Source organism: Rhinolophus sinicus, chromosome 15 (genome assembly GCF_057876585.1).
Source record: "Rhinolophus sinicus isolate RSI-liver-muscle chromosome 15, RSI-T2T, whole genome shotgun sequence".
In the NCBI taxonomy this organism is placed as follows: Eukaryota; Metazoa; Chordata; class Mammalia; order Chiroptera; family Rhinolophidae; genus Rhinolophus; species Rhinolophus sinicus.
This window is the reverse complement of record NC_142515.1, coordinates 55,919,252-55,946,118: the sequence shown is the minus strand read 5'-3', so window position 1 is coordinate 55,946,118 and position 26,867 is coordinate 55,919,252. Positions and strand designations below refer to the sequence as shown.

The 26,867-nt window shown below is 51.1% G+C and overlaps 1 protein-coding gene across 1 annotated transcript in view; it reads right to left on the bottom strand.

The window, feature by feature from the left end:
- ANXA11 (annexin A11) overlaps positions 1-26,867 on the bottom strand; it is a 41,750-nt gene that overhangs the window by 4,971 nt on the left and 9,912 nt on the right. Inside the window, exons 2-11 of the mRNA XM_019749493.3 lie at positions 12,277-12,339; positions 10,018-10,130; positions 8,637-9,029; positions 7,233-7,320; positions 6,891-6,985; positions 6,001-6,114; positions 4,109-4,199; positions 3,625-3,704; positions 3,426-3,482; positions 1,208-1,301 (exon numbers count right to left, since the gene is read on the bottom strand). Coding sequence (XP_019605052.2) covers positions 1,208-1,301; positions 3,426-3,482; positions 3,625-3,704; positions 4,109-4,199; positions 6,001-6,114; positions 6,891-6,985; positions 7,233-7,320; positions 8,637-9,029; positions 10,018-10,130; positions 12,277-12,331 — 1,180 coding nt within the window. The 5' untranslated portion in view covers positions 12,332-12,339. The remainder of the gene's footprint in view (positions 1-1,207; positions 1,302-3,425; positions 3,483-3,624; positions 3,705-4,108; positions 4,200-6,000; positions 6,115-6,890; positions 6,986-7,232; positions 7,321-8,636; positions 9,030-10,017; positions 10,131-12,276; positions 12,340-26,867) is intronic.

Below are 26,867 nucleotides of genomic sequence, written 5' to 3'. Positions count from 1 at the left end.
AGCCAGAGCTCTCCTGGCCTCCAGACTCAGAAACCCACATGCCGACCTGCTTATCTCTAGCCCACGGCTCCCAGTCCCTGCCCTCCTGAAACCTGCTTTGTCCACAGCTTCCCAATCTCATTCCTCCACCGGCTTAGCTGGAAGAAATGCTTGCGTCATATCCTTGACGGCGTCCTCTCACACTCCACGTCCAATGCGTCACACAAGGCCAGACTCTCACCCCTTTTACCACCTGCGCCTGCCCCTGGTCCCAGCCACCACGTCTCCTCTGGATACGGCAGCAGCCTCCTAATGGGCGTCCTGCTCTGCCATCAACCCCTTCACTCTTCTCGACACAACAGCCAGTGAATTTGCAAAACCGAAGTCAAATCACATCCCTCCTCCACTCAGACCCTTTGATGGCTTCCTGTTTTACTCAGGATAAAAACCTCATTAGGTCGACGCAGTTGTCAGCCGGGCCTCCTGCCATCTCTGACCTGACCACTCTCACTCACTCCACCTGCTCCAGCCTCACCGACGCCCTTTCACTGCTTCTCGGTCGCGCTGGGAGCCCCCTGCTCAGGGCCTCTGCACCTGCAGTTCCTTCATGTTTTTAACCCAAATGTCATCACCGCCGGGAGTACTGCCTCAAGCACCGCCCCAACCCCATCACTCCCATTTCTAACAGTTATTTTTCTCTAAATGACTTGCCATCTGGTGCAGTTTAGTTAGTTTTTGTTTACTGCCTGTCGCCCTGAACAAGAAGGTGAGTCCCATCAGAACAGATTGTGTAGTGCTGCTCCCCACTGCTTCCCACACCTGCTCCATGACCTGGCACATGCAGGAGCTCCATTTATATATGTTGAATGAGTGAATAAATGTTACTCAGCATTATTAATTGTGTTTATGATTTTTATGCCACACTTTGGAAAACATTGGCTTAGGTGCTCTTGAGGGTTCTCGCAAGTCTAATAGCCCACATTCTAGCACATAAAGATACCAGCCAACAGCCGGCGGCCATGTCCTCACCTCTTGCTTTGCTTCCTCCGGAACTGGATGCAGAAACGCAGGAAACCCGCTAATATTTTAAGTCACCACCAGGAGGCTCTCTTAAGGAAGTGAAAGCCCCATGCAGCAAGGAACCACCAAGTGTTCCTACAATCTGTTTCCCCACCACATCTTGTCTTCCGTCATTACCTGGCCCCAGGGAGGCCTGGGACTGCCTTACCTGCCACCAGGTGGGCCCGGCTACGGGAGCACAGGATTGCATTGAACTTGGATTCGTCTGTTCCCAGGCGGTTCTCGCCAGCTGCGTACAGCTCCTGAACAGACAGAGGGGAAGACGGATGTGCAATGCAGGCCTCACCCCAGACACCATGCCCAGATCACCTATGAGAGCTAGGCAGAGACTCCGGGCCCTACAGGTCGAGGGAAAGGAAATGGGAGCAGTGCTTCCGCTGTGTTTCACTCACTGTGTGGAACCAGATACCGTCCACACATCCCTCTCTAAGCAACACAGAGGATTCTAAGGCGGGGAGCACTCAGGAGCAGAACTGAGGCCCAGCATGGGCAAGGAACAGCTTTACCCCAACATAGGGAGCAGCAGCACAAAGGAAAGAATGGAACCAGAGTCCTGGGCTTGAGTCCTAGCTCTGTGGCCAACCTGCCCTGGGACTCTAGACAGGCCACTGGCTCTCTCTGTGAGCCTCATTTCCTCATCTCTACAATGTAAAGGTTGGATTCGATTTGGGGTCACAAAACTGAAAGCCCAAAGGGGCCGCTGAGTAACCCAAGGGAAACAGGCCAGTTATAAGGCCAGAGAGTGGTGGGGACCAAAGCTGACACAGAGAGGGAGGGCCGTTTCCGTCTCAGCACAAGCTGGGAACAATGACAGGGGAATGCAGGCTCACAGGTGCCACATCCATGTGTCATGAGGAGCCAGAAATGGATTTCTATGTCAAGTTTCCCAATCTATAAAATCAGCTTCCCTATGTATAAGAAGGAACATGTGAGACAATACTACTACAACAATTTATAAATCAGTTACAGATGCGGGGTTTCACGTGATAGGTGTTTTCCCAGTGTTTGGTTGCATATGCCATTATGTTTGCAAAATGGGCAGAATTTGCACTTGCCTGTTAAGCTTTTGAAAGTGTGAGCCCAAAATATTTACCAATTTGCAACCCCTGCACGAGGTGGCTTGAAAGTGCCTTCCAGCATCAGGGAGCAGCTGTTGGAGCTAAAGCCACTGATACGCAGGGGAGGAGGGTGGCCGTCAGGGGCTCAAAGACCCTACTGTCAAGGTAAGACCGGAGCCGGTCCAGAACAAAGAAGGCAGAGCAGCAGACATGAGACCTTGAAACTGAGGCACTTTCTGCCTCAGCTGGGAAATAGCCTATATGGAAAATAAGAACAGGAAAACTCCCAGTGGGGCCCAAGCCAGAGCCCAAGAGCTTTGAAGGTGTCGAGCCATGAATCTGGAAATGAGAATGGATGTCTCGAGGCAGGGAGGTGTTAAGGCCAACCCTGCAGGAGGGTGTCTGGGACCAGGGGGTCCGTGCTGCCTGCACAGAGAACAAAGCCAGGAGTCTGGGCTCTGCCTCCACGTATCTCTGGGTACAGTGCTCAGCCTTTCTGAGCCTCAGTTTCCCCATCTGGAAAGCAAATGGACCAGACCATAAGGGTGGCTCTCTTCTAGTCCTAACATGAGAGCAGTCTACAGAGGTCCTCTTCAACCTGGCAGACAGGCGAGGTAAGGAGACCACGGGCAATTCCTGGGCAATGCCCTGCCGGTGGTGGCAGGAGCCGTGAAAAGGGAGAGAGGTATGGCCAGCTCCACCCCACCAGGAAGACATCGATCTCTCCAGCCAGAACTGCCGTGGTCTGAATCCATTAGCGGGAAACCCACACTCCTCTAGACAGGTACTCAGATGCCTGGACAAAGAGAAGAAATGGTGACTTTTTCCCCTTTTGTCAGAAGTTTACACCAGGCCGGGGACAAGGGCAGAATTCTAAGGCTGCACAACTAATGGGATGGCTGGTTTCCAGGCTCAAACCATCAAAAGTTTCACAGGCAAGTGTGAATTCTGTCCATCTGCAAACATAATGGTATATGCAACCAAACAGGGTAAATACCAAGTCACGTGAAGTCCCACATCCATAACTGTGACCTACCAACTGCTGTGATATTTCTTATCTCCTGTGTTCCCTCTTCCAGGTGGGGAAACCGGAGCCCAGAGAGGCTAGGTGACCTGCTCAAGGCCACACAGTTGATACGCAGCAGAGACTGTCTGAAAGTCACAGCATCTAGAACCCACTCCTTATTTCCTTACTGGTTCTGTTTCCTCCCACAGCTCTTCCCTTGGGAAGCAAGAAAAGGGGCCCCTCCATCCCCACCCCAGCTTAGGAAGCCTAGGTGGGGTGCCTGGTCTGGCCATCTCACTCACCTGGACATCTCTCTGGACGAGCGACATGTCCACATTTGAGCTTTCATCCCTGTTTCCCTGAAAGGAAGCAGGCTGTGTAGTCAGGGTCACTCTGTGGAGCTGTACCACCCCCTCCCTGCTCCTTTTCCTCCTGGCTCAGATCCCCACCCATCCCCCACCCCCTCCAGCCCTGAGCTCTGAGCGGTCGTGGGAAAGGTACCTGAGAAAGAGAGATGAGGAGCCGCTGAAAGTGCCCTGATGTGTCGCTTCGAATGGCGTCCTCCAGCGTCTTTTTGAATTCTGAGGGACACAGTAAAGGCCCACCTTGTAGCCCCACAGACATAGGGCACTAGCAAGAGAAGGGCCTGGGATCTTGGGCACGAGGAGCAAGGTGGCCCACAGGGCTCTCCAGGGCCACATAACTGGAGATTCAGGAGGGGCTGTGACCTTCGGGTTGATCTGGCTTCTGGTCAGTCTTGGCCCAAACCACACCCAAGATGTTCTCCTAGCCCTCCCTTCCCTGAGTCCTGACCTGTGTGCAAACAGAGGCAGGGCTGGGTCTTGGATCAAAGCCCCATGTGCTAGTTGGGGCAGAAGATGAGGTGGTAAGAATGCCAGAAGGAATAGAGGCCCTGGGAGAGGGTGCAGCCAAGCCCGGAACACACAGGGATCTGCAGAGGGTCGAGGGCCTCGGGCCGCCTAACCTGTTTTGTAGGCTCTGCTCAGCTCGCGGATGTGTTCGTTGCTGCGGGAGGCAAGGATCTCAATCAGGCAGGCTTCATCGGTGCCAGCCCCCTGTGGGAGCACAAGAGACCACAGGCTCGTTACGGCTCCCTCACTGGCACCCAGGACAAAGAACAGGTGCCATGCCACTGCCCTACCCCCCAGGGCCCATGCCCAACAACAGACGCCACGCCCCTGGTGCTACTGCTGCTGCGAGCAGCCAAGCTCCCTCCCACAGCCCCAGGAAAGTACCAGACAATGACAGTGACGTGACGATGAGCAGAGATCACAGGGAGGTTCATCCCCATTCTACCCACCAGGAAACTGAAAACCAGAGAGGTACAGTGACTTGTCCAAGGCCACACAGTAAACTGTGGGCGGAGATGTGAACCCAGAACTGTTTTATTCCAAGAATGAGATGAGAAACAACTGAAAAAATGGGTTTAAAGCCAGAGTGGACATGTGGAAAAACGAGTCTTAGAGTGGAATGTGGAGCTTCTTGAGACATGTCAGAAAAGGCAGCAATGAGAGTGAGGGATGACCACATCAGGGACAGTGAGGAGGAGGGGGACAAGGTCACTAGCCCAGTTTCTATGTCGGTTGAAGCTCGGCTCTGCTTCTGGCTAGCTGTGTGTCTCTGGCATGTTACTTAACCTCTCTGTGCCTCAGATTCCTTGTCCATAATAAAGTGGAAGTGATCCTAATACCTAGTTCATAGGGAAGTTGCAAGGACTGAATGAGTTACGTAAGTCAAGCACTTAGGCACTTAGAACAGTGCTTGTCACACAGAAAGCACAACACAGAGTTAGCTCTTTTATGATTACTGTGACTTATTTGAGTTGACAAAGTGCTTCCGTCAGCCTCCTGGCTCAGTGCTCACCACACATCACACGAGAGCAACCACATTCCCATTTTACAGATGCTCGCGGCCACACAGCTAGTCAGTGACAGCTGGCCTCAAACCTGTGTTGTTTCCAGCTCCCCACAACTGCCACCACCCCATGAATGGCTGGCGGCGGGGACTGGACAGAGGTCTGGGAGCCACCCCCAGGTGCCCTCCCCAACTGCCTCCGGACCCCCCTCTGTAGGAGAAAGCTTGTAGTGTGTTTCAATGGAGGCCTCTCTCCCTCCCACACTGAATGCCCTGCCTCTCTTCCTGGGGGCAGGGAAAGCTGTCGTGTCCATCAGGCCTGAGGAAGGTCAGATTCCTTCTGAAGCCCCTGCTTGATGCACAGGACCCCCTTCTGTGGGAGCTGCCTCCCCACCCACAGGAGAGCTGCTGTGCGTCCTGGGAGCCACAGGGGCGTGTGGAATGTAGCGGACCCTTCGCTTGGTCATCACTGGGGGACTGGGTGGGGGGAGATAGAGAACCAGACTAAGCCCATCCGAACCTGCCCCTATTCAGCATCTGGACTCAGGGGCAGCTGGTCTCTTCTACGGCCGATAGGTAAAGGGACAGGCTGCTCATTTCTATCCTCATAACCGATTCTCCACTTTGTTCTGCTTATAGTCCCCGAGGGTGTTCTGCTAGCGGCAGTGTCCCAATGAATGAGGATGGCCCCACCCACGCCTCGCACCCCTCCTTGTCACTGCACCACTAGCTTCCTCTACAACCCCAGCTCCCACCATGCTTTTAAGACAGGGAGAGACTTAGATGTTGCCTGACAGTGAATGACACCTCATCTGCCTCTTGCAAAAGTCACCGAAAGTCCCCCTTTCTATATATAGCACTTGGACTCCAGCCTGAGGGGGTCCTAGGGCCGCAGTGGCAACAGTCGCTAGCGAGTGAGCTAAGACACACCATGCGGCCCTGGCCTTCCCCTGGCTGTATGCCCACACGTGTAAACACACACACGCACACACACAAACAAACCTTGATGGCTTCCTTTATCTCATAAACGTCAAAGAGGACTGGAGTCTTCATCATAGCCAAGATTGTCTTCTCAAAGTTTCCTGACAGTTCAGATTTCAGATCTTTGATCAAATCCTGATTGGATGTTCAAAGAAACAAAAAGCCCTATGTTGAGACTCACTAGAAGGTGACTAACAGGGACAATATCCCGGATCTGAGGATGGGAGCGTCAGCAGAAAAGCCAAATCTCAGGCCCCAGCCCAGACCTGCAGAATCGGAGTCTGCATTGGAACCCACCCCCACAGGGTCCGTGGCACATTAATGTTGGAGAAGCACCGGGCTAGAAGCTAGCCGATTCAATATTTACCCAGTTTTTACCTTTCTAAGATTCAAAATCCCAAAAGCTCGAAATATGTCCCCCTTGCATTTGATCATTACTCAAAGCCTTTTCCTTCAAAGCCCTTCTACCAGCTGAACCTCCCAGCGTGCGTGTTAAGAGGGCAGGGACCACAGCCAGGGTTCCCAGGGGGCAACACAGGTCGGGGGTGGGTGGAGGGGAAATGACTTGCTCAGGGTCCCGGGAGTGGTGGCAGAGTCAGGGCGGGAACCCAGATCTCTGGGCACCTCTCAGCAAACCTCACTACCCTAAGGACTCTGGGATTTCTCCCTCAGAGCATCCTTCACCCCTAGGTGTCATCAGCCGAGAGGCCGCTGGCTAAATGGGCAGCACCATCTAATCCAGGCCATGTAGGCCCACTTGGCCCCAAGGAAAAGCAGGGGTGAGTAGTGCTGTGTTGGAGGATGTGCTTCGATTCAGGAAGGATCGGGCCTCCCCGTGCACCCTCCCTACGCGTGTGTTACACACACACACACACACACACACACACACACTCACTCACTCACTCACTCACCTTCCCGTAAGCTGTCTTGAAGGACAGAAGGATCTGCTGCCGCTGCTTGTTGGAACGACTTCCTAGGCAGTCGATGATGGCCTGCTCGTCAGTCCCTAGAGGAAGAAGAGGTGGGAGTGGGCAGAGCTGGGTTTGTGGGGATGTTCTGCAGCTGGAGACTCCCCGGGTGTGGGTCCTCCCATTCTCCTGGGTGCCCCAACTGCACCTCACATCCACCTTCTGGTCCACCGCCACGGGGGCCAGGTTGCCTCCACCCAGCGACCCCAGCCCACAGAGCTGCTGGGTAACCACCCTGGGTATGGGGGTGGGGTGGTTAGCACTTAAGCCTCCAGGGACTCTCACCAAAGCCTTTCATGGCCTTTCGCAGGACCTCAGCGTCTCGCAAGGGGTCAAAGCCAGGAGCATCTGTGATGGTGCCTCGCGTTCCAAACTGCTTGGACAAACAGACTTAGGTGAGATTCGGCATCTCCCAGATGTGAGACTGTTCCACCCCAGGTTCTGGGAATGACCTCTGCTCTAAAAGCTGGGGTACCTGAAGGAATTCTCCATCATCAGCACGGAGGACTCTACATTAAGGGGATCTAACGTGACTCTTATCTGTCCCCATGTCCTAGCACTGAAGCTTCTGCCTGGCTCCCATGGCTAGGAGCCCACCTATAGCTGAGTCCTGATGCTGAAAATCTGCCCTACTCCCAGGTCCTCCAGGGCTGGCCCGGGTCCCTGCTTAAGGTGCCGGGGCCACAGGCTTCTCCTCAATGCCTCACCACCACAGCACACGTGAGGTCTTCCTAACAGTAGCTGGCTAGTCCACAGGGCACCGTGGTGCAAATCAGAAAACGGTGCTCCCTCTGGGGGATATAGGTGTCCCACTTTCACGATGGTACATGCAGCTAGACTACCTCCGAGACCAGCACTGGTTTCCTAGCACTGCTTCCTAGACTCTGCAACCTGTTTGCCGGCCTTACTTCTTCCTGACACTGACAGCTGTGCTCCTTGGCAAACTTGAATTTTGCTTACTAGCCAGTCTCCTGGTGGATTATCTTCTAGAGCTAATACAAACTGATTTTAACAGAGTTAAGGAGATAAGCTCAGAGAAGATGAGGTGAGGCAGGGAGGGAGGATGGAGAGCAGGGCAGGTGTCGGGGCCGGGAGGAGAGGGGACCCTCTGTCCAAGAATAGTCATCAAGCACATACCACTAGCCCTGTGCTTGGCTGGCTTGGCTATGTAACCATGGCAATGAATTCTAGGTTCTGCAAACATGAACTGCTCTCCAAAAGGAGCCAAGAGCAGCACTGAGGGAACTGCAAACTATCTTCTCTACCCAAAGGAGGTTTTACAAATCCTCTGAAGCCAGCCTGGGAGGGAGCATCCAGGGATTGAAGACAGAACCATTGGGCAGGAAGCCTTGGGCCCAGTGGCCTGCGCAGTTCTTACAGAACACAGAGCCTAGACGGTAAATGACAGAGGAATAAAGAACACCCCAGGACACTCAGACCCAACTCTCAGAGATCGTCTAACCAAACTGGGAGAGACAGGGCAGCTCCCTAGGTCTTCAGGGATACACACCGGGGCTGGGAGTCTGTGAGAAAGCGACACTGTTAAAGCAAGAAGTTATGGCTGGAGGACTGAGCCCTGCCCTGTCCCTCCACACCTTCCCTGACCTTGCTAGCAGAGGACACTCGGTCATGTGTCTTGGACCTTTGGGGAAGGACCAGGATTGAGGGAACTGCAGGGCTGGCACTCACCTGGGATGGGGGCACGGCAGGGGTGACGGTCCCGGACCCTTGATATCCTGGGTAACTTGGCACCGGCTGTTGCTGCTGTCCAGGAGGGGGCATTGAGGGCTGACCAGGGTAGGTCATTGGTGGCTGCCCAGGGTAGGCCCCTGGGGGCTGCTGTCCAGGAGGTGGCATGGGCTGGCCTGGCACAGGGGCCCCTGGGTATGGTGGGTATGAAGGCATCCCAGAGGGTGGGTTTCCGCCAGGGGATGGGTACATTCCATATGGAGGAACGGGCTGCTGGGTGGAAGGCGGCTGCCCAAAACCCCCAGGGGGCATTGGAGGGTAACCGCCCCCGGCGGCCCCAGGGTACAGGTTTGGCATGTTGGCTCCTCCGAACGTCCCAGACATGTTGGCCGCCTGAAAGTCCAGAAAGCAGAGCCTAAGACTAACGAGGACACCAAGCAGGGCCCCCAGGACAGCACTGCAGACGACATGGAAAACACCCAGGCGAGAAAGTCTAACCCAATCCCGCTGCCAGAGGAAGAGAAGAGGGAGCCTTTTCCGTCTTCATTCCCTCCGAGCCCTGCAGCGGGCGCCCAGGACCTGCACGCAGAGCTCAGGCAGCGTCTGAGCACCTTGACACTATCCCACATGCCCTCCTCCTGTGCTGCTCAGCCCCTGACCTGCTCCTGCGCCCAAAGCCCACACACTTGCTCTAACTCCACACGGTTTACTTATGGTGACCGCTGTCTCTTCCCAGTGGAGATAAGTACTCAAGGGATGAGACTGTGATTTGTTTTACTCACATATCCCAGTGCCCAGAATGGGTGTGAAACAAATTAGATGGCCTACTGGCCGTACTGTGTACATTGAGCATACATTTGTTTCCAGATTACAAAAACATACTATTTTAAAAGCAAATCAACATAAGTAGCATTGTCTGTCCATGGTACATCACCCACTCCCAGGCCCAACCTGAAGAACAGCTATTCATACGGACACACACACAAATACAGACATACATGTGGACACGTATACACGGTACATGCGCACGCACGTACCCGCTCTCACCTCCCTGCTGACCACACGCTGAGCTCACACAGAAGGTGCTCAACACACATTCTGTGTAGGCACCACTCCTACCCAATTCCCCAGAGCCGAAAGGGACCTGAGAGACCGTGCAGTCCAATGCATTCCCCTTCCCTGATTTCATAGCTGGGCAAATCAAAATGCAGAGAGAGACAGGAGGTGGGAGCCCTGAAGAAAACCCATGCATCCTAAGAAGCCCCTCAACACACTCAGCACTCACAGGTAACACATACACGGACACCTCTGATACCAGCAGCCTTTATCCCTCTGGCCAAGGGGGTGGGCCCAGGGGAAGCCAGCGGGAGGGTGGACTCACCATTCCCGAGAGGTAGTCCTGGTTGAACTGCCCTGCGTAGTTGGCCACGTTATCCAGCCCAATGGGGGGCATGCTGGGCGTGGGATAGCCAGCACCTCCCCAGGGACCACCACCTGAAAGCAACACCAAGCCCGTTAGCTTTCACAGTTGGCCCCCCCAACAGAAAAAGGCAGAGACGCAAGCTCCCAGGTAGTTAGGAGGGGAGGCCAAGCAGGGCTCGGGGACAGCGCTGCAGGCCACAGGGAAAACACCCAGGCAAGAAAATCTAATCCAATCCTGTTGCCAGAGAAAGAGAAGAGGGAGCCTTTGTGGGCTACGGAGGCAGCAAGAGGGCCAAGGGGAGACCTGTCTTCGGGGGCTCACCACTGTGGGGCGGGAGTGTGACACAGGGACAGGTCATTTCAGGGCCCTGTGCTGAGCCCATGACAACGGTGAGCTCAGGGAGCACCGAGGATCAGGGAGATGCAAAAGCATGGTGGTGGGGGGTAGGGGGAGCCTGTTTGCTATCACAGGTGTGTAAGAGGCAGGGAGAAGCAGGATGGGAGGATAGAGGGAGATGGGCTGGGTCACAGAAAACAGACATCGTCCTTGTAAGGGGGGCAGAAGGGGAACAGCAGTGAAAAGCCCCAGCTCTGATACCAGCAGAGCCAGGGTATGAGCCCTGGGGCAAGGCACTCACCATGCTAGTTCAGTGTCCTCTCAGCAGAGGAGATAATAATTAGTGTTTGCCTCAAATTGCGGCAAATTGAGGACTGAGAGGAAATGCACATGCAGGGCTTAGCTGGGTGGCTGATCAGCTCCTATGTTACAGCTGTCATTGTGACAAGCAACATGACAGCTAGTGTCATCGGTCATCATTCGGGCCGCTGGCCTGTTAGGTACATTTCTGTTCTAAGCAGTAAAAAGGCCCTGGAAGCCACAAGTGTGGCTTCTCAGCTCTGGGGCTCCAAGGCACTCAGGACAGTCTTCCTGGAATCACCTGCCTGCTCCCTCTCTTGCTGCTCAGGTGCTGACAGAGGTGGCAACGGTAGGATATGGATGGCAGAATTCCTACTAGAGAGAGGGGATTGAGGCCAGTGCTGGCAGATCTGGGCTAGGGCTTGTTCAGCACAAAATGGCCCAGCTCAACCCAATAAGCCATGAGACAATGGCTGAGCTGCCTCCGACCTCCAGGCCTGTCCTTCAGCTGTTGAATGGGAAGGTGGGTCCAAATGGCCTGCAGGGCACTCTGTGCCCAGACTCACGGACCTCAGCTCTAGGGAAATGAATGTACCCAGGGGTCTTGTGGGGCAATGGGCAGCGCAGCTCTGGCAACCTCAGGATGACCAGCCTGGAACTGTCTCTTCTCTCCCCCTTGTCCCAGAAGCCCTCATGTTTCCTTTCCTACCCTGGGGACCAAATCTCAATTCAGGAACCAGGAAGAGCCGAGGCCAGAGAAGGTGACTTAGTGCAAAGAGCAGCACTGTGGCCGGGCCAGGTTCTGATCACACCAGCTGGTGCAGCCTCGTGGTATTGGCCCCTAGTCTCTGGTACTGTTTCCCCGAAAGTAAGACCTAGCTGGACCATCAGCTCTAATGCATCTTTTGGAGCAAAAATTAATATAAGACCTGGTATTATATTATACCCAATACTATATTATATTAATTATATTATATTATATTATATTATATTATATTATATTATATTAGACCGGATCTTATATTAATTTTTGCTCCAAAAGACGCATTAGAGCTGATGGTCCGGCTAGGTCTTATTTTCGGGGAAACACAGTAGTCACAGAAACAGGAACATTTGACCCTTAGTGATTGCCTCCACTTCCTCCCTCGGCAGGGGAACCCTGCTGTTGCAAACCATGCAACCTGAGCACAGGGTAGGAGAAGTGACAAGTCACCTAACAGTGCTTTGAGGACACGGTGCCAGAGGCTTTACCTGGCTATCTTAATATTCAGGACAGCCCAGTGAGGAAACGATCCCTGAATCCATTCGCAAAGAAAACTGAGCCAGAGAAGAGAAGGCACTTGCCCACTGCTATAGCTAGTAAGTCAGAGACCCAGTCCTGGGCTTCCAGAGGCAGCTTCCAACCCAGGCCTCTCCAGGCCTCACGGTCCATGCTCTCCTCCAGCCCACTCTGCCCCACCACTGCACTGTTGAGGATTATGGGAATGAGGAAATGACTGGAAAGCACTCTTATTCCTCCCCTCCACTCCTGGACACGGAGCAGAGAGGGCATCCCCTCCGCCACCCCTCAGACCCTCTTACCTGGTGCAGCTGGTGGGTAGCCGCCTGCGGGCGGGGGGTAGCCTGGGTAGCTCATGGTTAGATCTGTAAGGAAGAGGAATGCCACTCAGGCTCTGCCAGCCTTACCAGCCTTACCAGCAACTTCTTGGGTAAACAGCAACACCCATAAGCCAGGCCCCTGCAGGACAAGCTGCATCAGGCTAGATTGTGGCAACCCGTTTAGTTTACCCTCTACCTGCCAGAGCCTCCAGCTAGAAATAGCAACTGTCTTCAGGGCCAGACTCACATCCACACCCAACACGACAGATTCACCATCCTTGAGCAGTGGGTTGCCGTGAAAACCCCTTTCACCCAAGCTTCCCTCCCACCTCTCCTGACAAGGAGGGCTGCTTATGTGTAGAGCTGTTCTCTTGCTTCAGGAGAGAGCACACTGCTTCATTCTCAGAGATCCAGGTCTGTTTGTCTTTATCTTCCAGTGTCCTTACCACCATCCATCCAACAGGGGACCAGAGCCCCCGTCTCCCTGTGCCCAACCTGTAGACCCAAAATTCTCACAGAGGCCCCCAGACTGGATCAACTCCAGGCTACACTTTTCATTCCCCAACGTCTGGTTCATCCAGTGAGGGATCCTGAAATGGAATCACTGTTCTCCGAAATAAGAAGGGACCTCAGGAGGGCTCATCTGATCCAGGATCTGGAATCAGGCAAGTGAGGTAGCACCATCCTGTTTCTAAGAGGCAGGTGGAACTCAGAAAGGGTACGTGCAGTGCATGTCAGCAGTAAAGGAAGGAGAAAGGCCTGGAACCGGTCCTGCCTGCTGCTGCTGAGGGGGATACTTGCTCTCACAAAGTCCCTTTGTATACAGATCTCTCTGCCATGTCCCATGACAATTAAACTCCCCAGGAGGTACAGATTGGTGGTGACACCAGCCTCCCAGAGACTGCCATGAAACCTGCCTACCCTTGCTAATCAATGACTGCTGCAGTTTGCAAAGGCAACCAATTACAGGTGAGGGTGTGTGAGGACACCCGCAGGCGTGCTTAACAATCACATCTGCTGACCCGAGGTAAGCCCACCTTGGTGGCCCTGGACCCAAAGCCAGCATAGACCACTGGTTCTCAAACTGCAGTACACCAGAACCCCTAGGAGGGCTTGTTGAATACAATGGTGGGCTCCACCCGCAGGGTTTGAGTCAGTAGAACCAGAATTTGCATGTTTAACAAGTTCCCAGGAGATGCTGCTGGTCTTGGGGCTCCACTTTGAGAAACACTGCTCAAGAGGCTGCTCTCCATCTACAAAATTCTCGTTGCCCTGCTTGGCTATGCTGGTGAACTGGGCATGCTGTTTCCAAGAAAGCGGAAGGACTTTCTTAAAGTGCCACCAGTTCCCACAGGGTGGGCCTGGTTCTCAGCCCAATGGGTGAGGTCATTTGTTTTGGTTAGTGGGCCCAGAGGTAACTGTAGGCAAGGCCATGGGAGGCCAGACGATAGCCAATTGACCTTGGAGAGAGCTAGAACTGGCTACCTGTGGGTAGGCCAAAGACCCTTTCCCTTGCACACTGTGGTGTGATGGTTGAGACTCCAGTGGTGCTGACCTCAGGCTGACTCTTCTGTGGCTGGTGGAAGGTCAGCACAAAGCCCGCCAGGCCCTGCCCTGGGCCTGACCCTTCGGCCAGAACCCCATACTCTTGGGATCTGAATGATGGATGGCTCAGGAACCTTCTGATGGGGGAAAGAGGAAGGCCCCTGTGAGAGAACAAGGTGAGCTGCAGTTGTGTTCCTGCACCTTTCTTTCTGCAGATCACCACCATGCAGACGCTTGGGCACCAAAGACGCCCCTTCCACTTCTCATCGCTTCCCAGAGCAAAGAGGTCAAAGGCCCCAGCCACAGCCAGACGGGGAAAACACCCAAAACAAAACAAAAACTGGATGCTACCCTGTTCCATACCCCAAAATAAATTTCTCCCAGACCGAAGATTTAAATGTAAGAAGTGGTCCCAAACCCCAAAGATATAAAATTAAACTTCTGCATAAGAAACAAATAGAAAAACATCAAGATGAGAGAAATGACAAGTTTAGGGAAAACATTTTACAATAAGAAAAGGACCAATAATGACTAGAGAAACTCAAATGATGTGAACAGGCAATTATAGAAAAAGGACTAAAGATTAAAGATGTTCACACTCATTAATATGCTGAGAATTGCCAATTAAAAATAGAGATGTCAAAAGTAAAAATGACACACTCTTTGACCCAAAAACTCGACTTCTGGAAATCTATTTCACAGATACACCCGTGTGAGGTGACATGTACACGTGGATTTGACTGCAGCTTTGTTACAACAACAAACTCCTAAAGGTCCACCTATAAGTGGCTGGTGAAATTAATCACAAGAGCCATACAATGTATACTCAAGCTATTTTTAGAATTAGCCAGCTCTCTATATGGGGATATGAAATGGTCACCATTATTAATCAAGGTATCATACCAAGCTATTTCTTTTAAAAAAGAAAACACAAACATACAAACTTAGTGATGTGTGTGTATATATATATATGCAGAGAGACCATCCCTGGAACAATAAACAAGAAAACTGGGTAACACTGGTTGACTTTAGAGAAAAAAACTGGGGAGGAAATGAACTTACTGTTTATATATTTGCATTTTTTTTTGCCACATGTATGTACTGACCATTTAAAAAAACAACTTTAAAAAAGCCCCAATTCAGGTGGGGATTTCTGAGCTCACTGGAGGCTGTGGCTGTTCTTCCAAGATTTGAATAACTCACACAGGGTCTATTCAGTCTGAGGCAGCCCCGCTCTGGGCCTGGGGTTAGCATTATTATATAAATATATCATGCGACTCGGCAACTGGTATTCCCCACCTGGGTGTTCCCCGCCTGGCCAGCCTCAGCCTGCTCCTAGGGTGATGGCACTCACCCCATGAGGGTTTCAGAGTTCCTGGCAAGAGTCAGAATCTGTCCCCTGGCAATGAGCTCTGCCCTGGAGTGCCCCATAAGCCGGGTGTAATCCCAGGTCCAAGGAGCAGTCCTTTATCCCTGGGTCTTCCCCTTTCCCCAAGAGAGCTCCAAATTTCTTCTCCTGAAACAACAGTCACTTTCCCCACCATTTCTTCCTGCCTGAAATAGTTGAGTCTGTGACCCACTCCCTTCTCCTTCCCTCCTCCCCACCTCCCAGGGCTGCTAACACTTGGGTTCTGGAAAATGGAGACCTGTGGTTAAATTCCTCCCTTACCTTCTGCCCAGGTTATAACCTACTGTCATCTGGGATTCTGACAGACAGCAAACATCTCAGAGGGCTCTCACTTAGCTGTTTCATATCCACCCGCAGAGAAAGGGCCAGGGATGGACACTCCTGAACTGTCACTGCTGACCACTCCCTGGCTTGACGACAGAGGGTATTGGTACTCAAACCACCTATCTGGCCACCTAACTCCACCACAACCCAGCACACATTTCCCTATAGCGTTCACAATAGGATAAAGAGGGCCTCCATCAAATGAGGGTTCTAACCTATCTCCATGCACAGAGCCCTCCAGTTTAACTTCTAATAACCCCCAGGAGAAAAGCAAACCAGCCAGAGAGCTTGGGGCAACCCACCCTGGCTCCCAGGGACTACCCAGCTATTACTCGTCCTAGGAGGCTGCAGGAATCCGCATGCAGCTGACTCACAACGTCCACATTCTTCCCTTTTTTGAAAATTAAGAGGTCTACTCATCATCCAGTCTTTGGGTAACTGGCCTCCACTTCTCAAAAGAAGCCACCATCAGGGCCTATTGTTCTTGGTGAAGTCATTCCTGGGACCCCGGGGCTGCCATATCCTGGCTCAGAGGGGAGCTCAGGCAGGGCTTCCAGGGGCCCCCCACCTGCCCCTTCCAATGCCTATCCAACCTCACTGTCCACAAGAGAAAGGAACACAGTGCATTACAATCCAGCAGTGCGCTTTCTCTCCAGCAGCCCCGAGTATCACACCTCCTGTGCTCTCCAATGCCGTTTTCCTACTCCTGTCCTTTCACAAAGTAAAACAGTGTCTGGGTGGGGATGCTTTACATTGCTGATGTGATTCTGACAGGCCAGGGCACATCCACGTTCTACGTCAGCTCTGGTCAGGCGCTCTGACACGGCGACATAGGGCAGACAGCTGGCCTCTTTCAGGTTTGCTCCAATTCTTAGAAAGCGGGATCCGGGGAACTTCCAGTCTCTGGTCCTGCCTCCTTTGGGGCCACTGCAGCACCAACACCCCCCTTCCCTCCACGCTGGGCCCATCTACCTGCAGCTGTGCACCTAATTACAACTAGCTGTGGCCCCCTCTGGCTCCATTGGTGCTTTTCCACTTCAGTCTGCAAAACAACCATCTTCTGGGCTGTTAAAAGCCAGGCTGCTGGGTCCCTCCCCAACAAGGTCTGAATCAGGTTTGGGATGGGCCCCCAAAATCTGCATTTCCAACACGCTCCCGATGTTGCTTGACTATGGACCAGACTTTGGGTAACTGCATCATCACGCATGAGAATCACCTGAGAGCTAGCTAAAACTGCAAATGCCTGGGCCTGGCATCCTGGGCCCTTCAACCTGGATGGGCCCGGGAATCTGAAATTTAAATAGGCACCATCCCCAACCCCATCCCCAGCGATTCTGAGCTCCACACTCTAGGAAACACTCTTTCTTTGAGGTACTTGGACACTTTCCAGCTTGTACTCTCTAGCCTGTATCACCAGCAGTAGGCTCTGTGGACAGGCTCCAGAACCCAGGCGTCCCAAGATCCAATCAGAACTGAGCCGCAGGGCCCTAGGGGAAAGTTGAAAATATACAGCAGGTACATAGGGGGCTTTTCAGGGACCGTAATAGGGCCTGTTCCCTAAAGCTGTGTATGAGGTCTGATAATTAAGTTCGCGAACTCATCCTAGAAAAGGTGCTACATACCTCATTGCTGAATATCACTACAGTCACCTTCGAAGTACTCCCCTTGGGAAGCTATGCACAAACGCCAGCGCCTAGTCCATTCTTCAAAGCAATTTTGGGGGCTGGCACGGTGGCTCAGGCGGTTGGAGCTGTGCTCCTAATGCCGAAGGCTGCCGGTTTGACTCCTCAAATCCCACAAGGGATGGTGGGCAGCACCCCCACAACTAACAACGGCAACTGGACCTGGAGCTGAACTGCGCCCTCCACAACTAAGACTGAAAGGACAACAATTTGACTTGGAAAAAATCCTAGAAGTGCACACTGTTCCCCAATAAAGTCCTGTTCCCCTTTCCCCCCCTCCCAAAAAAGGAATTTTGGAACCCTTTTTCTGGAATGGCCATCAGAGCTGTCGTCGTATTACCCTTGATGTCCTGAGTGTCATCAAAATGTCTTCCGTTCAGTATTTCCATTATCTTCAGGTAAAGAAAGAAGTCATTGGGGGCCAGATCAGGCAAGTAGGGAGGGTGTTCCAATAGTTATTTGTTGACTGGCTATAAACTCCCTCACAGACAGTGCTGTGTGAGCTGGTGCATTGTTGTGATGCAAGAGCTATGAATTGTTGGCAAAAAGTTCAAGTTGTCTTAACTTTTTCATGCAGCCTTTTCAGCACTTCCAAATAGTAAGCTTGGTTAACTGTTTGTCCAGCTGGTACAAACTCATAATGAATAATCCCTCTGATATCAAAAAAGGTTAGCAATGTCGTTGCAACAAGTTCGCGAACTTAGTTGTCAGAACTCCGTGTACATACACAAATATACCATTAAATTTCAAGGGCTCCCCAAGGGCCCTAGCTGTAGTCCCCAAACCCAGGAATATAGAAATGCTATGTTGGAAGAAGAGACAAAAAAAAATCACACAGAACAAGAAGAACCTCACTGCCCCCAGCCCACAACGGAAGATGGAGATACGGGCTGGGCTACACACCATGCACATCTTCTCGCGTCCTGCCTGACTTCCAGGGACATGGAAGAAAAAGGAGGGATGGGAGGCTGCACATGTGTGGGGGAAGGGGAAAACCTGCACTTTCCACTCAATTTTGCTGTAAACCTAAAACTGCTCTAAAAATAAATTACATTTCAAAATTAAAAAACATAAAAGGAACACAAGCACACTGTAGGGAAATTCAAACAGAACAGAAAGGCACAAAGTGAAAAGCAAAAGTCCCTCTCCCCTCCAGCCCCCTACCCAAAGGTCACCACTGAGTAGTTCACAAAGCTAGGTTTGGTCAGGTCAGTGTAATTGGTCATCCACATTCCTGCCTGGTGAACCCCTTGACGCTGTTGGGGAGATGAAGAGTTAGCCAGCCCTCAGCCTCTCTGAGCAGCTCCAGGCCTCTACACATCACCCAGGGAGTGCTGGGCATTCCTCCCCAGATCGCTGTGCTGGACAGTAAGAGGCAACAACCCAGAGCAGTGCATGAATGGGGTCCAAAGCAAGACAGAAATGTGTATTTAAGGTAGTCCAGTTCTGAGAATCTCGCACGGAAAAGTATCCCAGTCAGTGACCTGGAGCCAGGCGCTCGTCTCCACACATCTCGCTATCCTTTGGGTGTGACTTGGGGGCTTCACCTCGCAGGGCTCTGCCCTCCTCTTGGACTTTAGGACTCCTGAGGGGGACACCTCTTTAGGTTTTCACTCTAAGCCTATATTTATAGATTCCCACACTGGAAGGGACCTTGAGGATTATCTAGTTTCTAACCGACTCAGTTTGCAGCTAAAATATGCCAGAGAGGGCTGGCCCGGTGGCTCAGGCAGTTAGAGCTCCATGCTCCTAACTCCAAAGGCTGCCCGTTCGATTCCCACATGGGCCAATGGGCTCTCAACCACAATGTTGCCAGTTCAATCCCTCGAGTCCCGCAAGGGATGGTGGGCTCCGCCCCCTGCAACTAAGATTGAACACGGCACCTTGAGCTGAGCTGCCGCTGAGCTCCCAGATGGCTCAGTTGGTTGGTGTGCATCCTCTCAACCACAAGGTTGCCAGTTCGACTCCCGCAAGGGATAGTGGGCTGTGCCCCCTGCAACTAGAAAACGGCAACTGGACCTGGAGCTGAGCTGCGCCCTCCACAACTAAGACTGAAAGGACAACAACTTGAAGCTGAACGGCACTCTCCACAACTAAGATTGAAAGGACAACAACTTGACTTGGGGGGGAAAAAAAAAAGGCCTGGAAGTACACACTGTTCCCCAATAAAGTCCTGTTCCTCTTCCCCAATAAAAATCTTTAAAAAAAAAAAAATACACCAGAGAGACAGCTTACTCAAGTCAGACACGTTAGGGTGAGGGTCTGTGCTAGAACTTGGCCTGTTGAGAACAGAACTGCCTTCCTTCCCGTAACAGGGCCATGTTGCAGAACTTGTAACCATTTCAACCAGAGCTGGTTGGCTTGTTTGGTGGTCCCAGCCAGTCCTGCCATTAGTTGGTGACCTACTTTAAAACCCCTCCTCCGAGGGCAAAAGGAAGACAGTGCAGTAACTGTGCTTTGAACTGGGGTTGGCCAAGACCATTTCTCATGCCTGGGAGGTTCCAGAAACCCTCAGGAGTCTCAGCTCCCCACACCTATGTGGAGGGGAGGAGGGAAGCCCAAACTCTGCCACATACAGTCATTCCAAGTCTGGCTCAGACCTAACCTGGACCCCCGTCCCCAGGTCAGTCTCCCAAGCAGTAACAAGCTGCATGACATGCAGCTCAGTGCTTTCTGAACTGTGTTCTGCGGCACCAGCTTGACATCTTGCAAGTTGAGAATTTACCAGCTACCCAGCTAAATAAAGAAAGAGATTAGTATCCAAAACTTTTGGAAAATTCTGCCTACTACATCCCCTTCCGAGAAAGTGCCAATTCATTATAGTATAATAAAGACTCTGAGAAGTCCTGTAACGAAGGAGCTTGCTTAACTTTAACTCAAATTTCCCAAACTTATTAGGCAATAATAAGAATAATTAACATTTATTAAATACTTATTATGGACGAGGCACTGTGCTAAGTGTTTTACATGGATTTTAACTTTACAACAACTCTAAAAGACAAATAATAAGGTTATGCTTCCCATATTAGAGACAAGGAAACTGAGGTGTGGAGAGATTATGTACCTCGTGCGAGGTTACCGCTGGTTAAATGAGCCAGAATTCCAATCCAGGCAGTCAGGCTCCAAAACCCATGGCTTTCACCTCTGCTTTACTTCCTCATGGAGCCCACCGGCCCCAGAAACTTGTGTTTTAAAGACTGAAACTTCAAAAACACTAACTGGAACAGCAAGGGATTAGGACGCAGGATGTCAGGTTTCACCACGATCCCAGGTACTTCATTAAAGGCAGTGGAGGGCAGTGGGAAGAACATGACCTCTGAGGCCAGACTGCCCTCCTTCAAATCCCAGTGCTCTGCACTAGGTGTGTCTTCGGCAGGTTACTTAGCCTTTCTGGGCCTCAGTTTCCCACATCTGTAAAATGTGAATGGTAACCATTTAATATCAAATATATTCTGATATCACTTAATCTCTCATCATATCAATTTCTCCAATATAAAAGAGCAAACAGGATTAGAGGGTCCCAGAGGACCCTGGGCCTTTTGATAATAGTCAGGATGAGAAATGTGGGGGCAGGGCGAGGATGGGGTAGGGGTGGGGGAGTAACAGGAGCGGTGGGAGAGTCGGAACAGCATGAAGGGCAGAGGATGGGAGGTGTGGAATGAAGTCTGCCAGCTCCTTCTCCCACTAGGCGCAGCCCTGTACCAGGACCTGTACTAGGCAGGTGTCCTGCACATGGCTGTGTCGGATTTTCCCATCTTCCCAAGGAGAAACCACCAATAGGAAATCGGCAATGTTTTCTTTCCATCTCCTCCGCATCCCTGGGTGCCCAGAGCCTGGTCCAAGTTCCAGGAATGGGGAAAGCAGGAAGCAGAGTCAAGAAGCTGACTGTGAGGGGAGGTTGTGAGGAGGCGGGAGGGGGTCTTTGAAAAGGCCTCTTGGGAAAGAAACCTGCCTGGGAAGAAGGCCTGGCAGAAGCAGGGCCTCTTTCTGCACAAAGCTCCAGTCCTGCGGGCACCCTGGACCTTGTCAGGACAGCCAGCCCTCAGTATCCACAGCTTCCGATCCACGGGTTCAACCAACAATATAGCAAAACAACTACGTCCATTGTATTAGGTATTGTAAGTAATCTAGCGATGATTTAAAGTATATAGACAGATTGCATAGTCTATACGTAAACACTATGCCATTTTATATAAGGGAATTGAACAGCCTTGGATTTTGGTATCTGCGGGGGTCCTGGAACCAACGCTCTGTAAATACCGCCTATACTGCTACTCTGAGCCCTCCACCCTGACAGAAACCGTTTTCTCTCCTCTCAGCTGCCTGTCCAGACCAGGTCTTTGGAAATGAGAAGCGGAGGGACTGAGGCAAGAAGGACCACTTTCACAGGCACAGAGATTCACACAAGAGGTCTCTCTATCGACTGCTCCACAGCACAACTCCCTGGCAAACCTGGCTCATTCCTGTTCATGGGGAGACTGCCCTTTGCCACCTGCCCACACCAAACAGGCTTCCGGAAACCCAACACTTAGTCCTTGTAGACACCAAGGTCCTTGTGATAAGCCAGTAGCAGCAACAGAAAAAAGCCCCTCACCCAAGTCTTAAGTTCAAGGCATAGTCAGGACAGAAGAAAACACTCCCCTTCCCCTAAAGTAAAAGGAAATTGTGGGCTGTGTTTCTAAGTGCAGTTCAGACTGGGGAGACAGGTCTGTGTCTTTGTTTCACCACTTCCGATGGGGGAAGCTGCTCCCAATCACACCACCTGATCAGAAGGGGCTCCTCCCAGGACCAGCCTGAGAAACAAAGTAGGCGGGACCAGCAGATGTATATCAAGCACAAGTGCCAGAGGCACAGCCCTCCTCGCAGCTTACACTTAGCTCTCAAGTCCCTCCATTTCCTGCAAAGTCCAACATACGTGCCATTTCTCCAGCATCACCTCGGCCCACAGAGGTGCCCCACACTCCAAGCCCCACAGCAGTTACTATCTGTACAACGCAAACTTTCCATGGCTCAGTTGGAAGAGAACTTGGGGAGCGCCTTCTCTGAACCCCTCCTTCGTCCGGGTGAGGGATGGGGAAGCTGAGTGGCTCACCCCAGGTCACACAGCCTAAGTAAGCATCGTGACACTGAGTCTCAGAAGGTCCAACCCCAGATTCTCTGCAGGACCTTCTACCACCCCCAATTACTGTCTGTCCCACATTCTAAACCAGTTCCCCAATCTCAGCACAACCCACACCCCCCTTCAAGAGCCACAAACATCACAGGACAGTTACAAGAGACTTCTCGGCTTTGCTGTATGGATTCTACCCAGAGCCCACAGCTCTGATATCACCTTCCAACAGGGCTGCTGGGCAACCAGGGTGACACAGGGTTTAGAGTACAGTGACAATGATTCTAGTCCTAGCCCTATCACTTGCTGGCTGTGTGACCTTGGGCATGTTGCTTGACTTCTTCGGGCCTTTCTCCTTACCTATAAAATTGGGGAAAATACATCCATCTTACTATGTGGCTGTGAGATGGAAAATACATCCATCTTACTATGTCACAGCCACATAGTGTGTACGGATACACACATACAAAGTTATTCACCATGTCGCTTATTAGCATATAGTAGGTACTCAGTTAATTTTAACTTACTCCCTAGGACCTATTAGCCTGGGAGCTAGGGTCTGGGTCCTAACTCCACCACTTACTGTATGACCTTCACTGACGACCTAACCTCTCTGGACTTCCAATCTGTCTGGAATGATATAACCCACCCATCTACCTTGGAGTTACTGTGAGGACTGAATAAAGTGAGAGCAGGAAAGAACTTGATAAAGTACGGATAATTCTCTTCACTCTGTGACCAGCTCACCCAGTGTTATTCTCTCCCACGTGGCCAAAAAGGGCAGGCTCTGATGTTCGGAGAGGAAAAAAAGGGTCATCATAGATCCTGGACATGCACCTAAACTTGTTCTATCAGTAGTCCAGCCTACACGGGGTTGGGGGGTGGGCGTGGGGATTCAGTGCAGTGTTGGGAAGGAGTGGGGGGGTGGGGGTGGAGGGCATTTCAAAGCCCAAGATCAAGGCAACATCTGGGTCCTTGACTAGGTCCCTCAAAAATATCCCAAAAGAGGGCTGGTCCAGTGGCTCAGGCGGCTGGTGCTCTGTACTCCTAACTCCGAAGGCTGTGGTTCGATTCCCACATGGGCCAGTGGGCTCTCAACCACAAGGTTGCCGGTTCAATTCCTCGACTCCTGCAAGGGATGGTGGGCTGTGCCCCCTGCAACTAGCAACGGCAACTGGACCTGGAGCTGAGCTGCGCCCTCCACAACTAAGATTGAAAGGACAACAACATGACTTGGAAAAAAGGCCTGGAAGTACACACTGTTCCCCAATAAAGTCCTGTTCCCCTTCCCCAATAAAATCTTTAAATGAAAAATAAAAAAGATTTTAAAAATCCCAAAAGACAGCCCGTACCCTTCTCCCCCAGAACCTGTGACCGTTACCTCATATGACAATAGGGACTTTGCAGATGTGATTAAGGTGACCAACCCTGAGATGGGGAGCGTAGCCTAGATTGTCCAGGTGGGCCCAGTCTAATTACATGAGTCCTTTCCTGGCTGTGTTAAGGATGAAAAGAAAGAATAAGGAGAAACAAGGATGAAAGGAAAAGATAAGAAGCATGAGCGGGACTCCATCCGTGGAGGAAGGGGCCGTGAGTTGAGAAAAGCAGATGGCCTCCAGAAGCTGGAAAAGACAAGGAAATGGAATCTCCTCTAGAGCCTCCAGAAAAGAAACAACACTGCCAATAAGAGAGAACCATGAGACAAAACTGCAAGACACGAAAGTCATGGGGTAAAATGGTACAGTGAGTGGCAAACAGTAGGGTGGTTCCTCAAAACATTAACCACCCAGCAATTGCACTTCTGGGTATACATACCCAAACGAACTCGAAGCAGGGACTTATATTTGTACACCCGTGTTCACAGCAGCATTATTCACAACAGCCAAAACGTGGACATAACCACAATGTCCATCAACAGATAAACAGATAAAATGTGGTAATATACATTACAGATTATGTGGCCTTAAAAAGGAAGGAAATTCTAACACGTGCTATAACATGAATGAACCTTGAAGATATTCTGTAAGTGAAATAAGCCAGTGTTAAAGAAAAAAAACCACAGGTCCAAAATGGCACCACTAGAAGTCCATGATACCAAATCTAGATTTAATACCTGATCTAATTGCACTTTCAACCCCTCACAGAGACATAATCATAATCAACAGGTCAGGAGTTTTCTGGCAAACATGGAGGTAAAGTCACCTGGGCCCTCTCCACGCCCCCCACCACCCCCACCATAGAAAGAGGCAATCTGCATGATAAAAACCCCTTCCATTTTCTTCCCCCAAAGAAAAAATGTCCAGGCCCCAAAATAATCCTTTCTTTTCTTAATAGCTCCCTTGCCTCACCCTTCTTCCTATAAAAAGCTTCCATTTTGTACAACCCCTCAGAGCACCCCTCTAGCTACTAGTAGATGGGATACTGCCCGATTCACGAATCACTCGCTTAATAAAGCCAATTTTAGATCTTCCAATTTACTCAGTTAAATTTTGTTTTTTAACACCAGTTACAAAAAGATAAATACTCTATGATTCCACTTCATGAAGTACCCAGAGTAGTCACATTCAAACAAAAAGTACAAGGGTGGTTGCCTGGGACTCGGGGTGGGGAAATGGCCAGTTACTGTTTAATGGGGACAGAGTTTTAGGTTGGGAAGTTGAAAAAGTTCTGCAGACGGATGGTGGTGATAGTAGCACAACAATGTGAATGTACTTAATGCCACTGAACTGCACCCCTAAAAATGGTTAAAATGGTACATTTTACGTTATATATATTTTACCACAAAAAGGTTGTGATTTTAAGCCACTAAGTTTGTGGTAATTTGTTATAGCAGCAATAGAAAACAAATATATAGTTGTCACTGCTTCTCTCCTTCCCTCCAGATCCTTCCATGGTGTCCTCTTTGAAAAGGCCTCTGCTCTCTGTATAAGAAATCTATGCACAAGTCGCCCTAACTCTGCAAGTTTTCTTTGACAAGAAAAGTAATAAGCCACCAAGACCACAAGAAAACCAATCCCAACTGAGAAAGGAGGCATCAGGAGCTCACCTTTCCTGTGTGTCTGGGTATAAGAGCAAGAAAGCTTTGCTCACCTGCACTATCAGTCAACATGAGTCATGCTGAGACTCAGGGCTGTAGGGTCTCAAAAGTTCCGTGACCAAGCCTGACACACCCAGCCATGTGACCAGGCCTGACACACCCAGCCAGCCACGCAAATACTCTAGGGAGGGAAAAGGTCTGATCTGCACAAGCTGGGCAATCACACCCAGTCAGCCAGGACCCGAGGTCACTCAGCCCTAGAGATGACTCAGTTCATTCCCCTCCACCCCACCTCCACTCTCATTTCACAAATGGAGCAACTGACAACCTGAGAGGGGGAAGTGACATGCCAAGGTGACACAGCAAGATCCTAACAAGTCTGGCCCAGGACCCCCACCTGCTGCCCCCAAGCCGAGAAGAGCTCACTGTCCAAAAGGCAAGACACCAGCCAATCCCTAGGTTTTTACCAACATCTGTAAGGGAGGTCCAGGTTTTAAGGGGCCTGGAGTCTACACAACTTTAGGGGCCCTTTTTAAGAAATCAATACATAACAACACTTTTTGGCAAATTTTACAAAACCACAAGACTTTGTGAATTCACTCCCAGGGGCTTGGAAGGGCCATAAGCCCAAAAGGGGGGCAGGGCTGAAGCTGAACTTCTATTAGCTTCAAAGCAATTCCATCTCTCAGCTAGACTCCCAGAGGACAGAGGAGGAAAAAACAAAGTCCTCGCTTGCTCCAAGCTCTCCCTTCAGCCAGAGAGAAACACAATAAGGCCATTACAGGAAAATACCCACGAGCTGTTCTGTGGACCTGTTTAAAAGCCATTCCCAGGAAGAATGAGATAAAGCTGATCAGGTAATTGATCTTTGGGAGTTGAGGAGGGGTGGGATGAGCTGAGGAGGGGTGGGTCGAGTGTCTAGAAAACCATTTCTCCCCACTGATGGACAAACCCAAAACTCTCCTGGGCATCTCTCCCTCACCTATTAAATGAGTGGGGCTGGGAGGGATCCACATTGTCAACTTCTGCTGCCCAGAACCTGGCGCTTTGTGAAGGTTTTGTATTTTGTAGTTCACAAAGATTTATTTCTTTGTGGGGAGAGGCGGGGCTGCAAAAGAGATTCTCTGACTTGATTTTTTTAAATGGAAAAATAGGAGACCTGACAACAAGGGTCCTACATTTCTGGGTGGTGACAAACAGCTATGGCTATAGCAGCTGCCTCCTTCAGCCAGGTGTGCCTGCTTCAACGGCCCACTGTCCCTACATGGGCTGTCCCTGCAAGCACCTGTATTTGTAATCAAAGATTTGAATAGATGTTACTTGGGGCTCTGCCAGTTAAGATACATGAGCCATCTCACCTCCATAGGAAAATCTGTCACAGATCCTCTCTCACAATACACTAGGGAGAGAGGGATGGTGGATAAGACTAAAGATCTAAAGGCAGCAGGGAGTCAGTCCCCGGCCCTC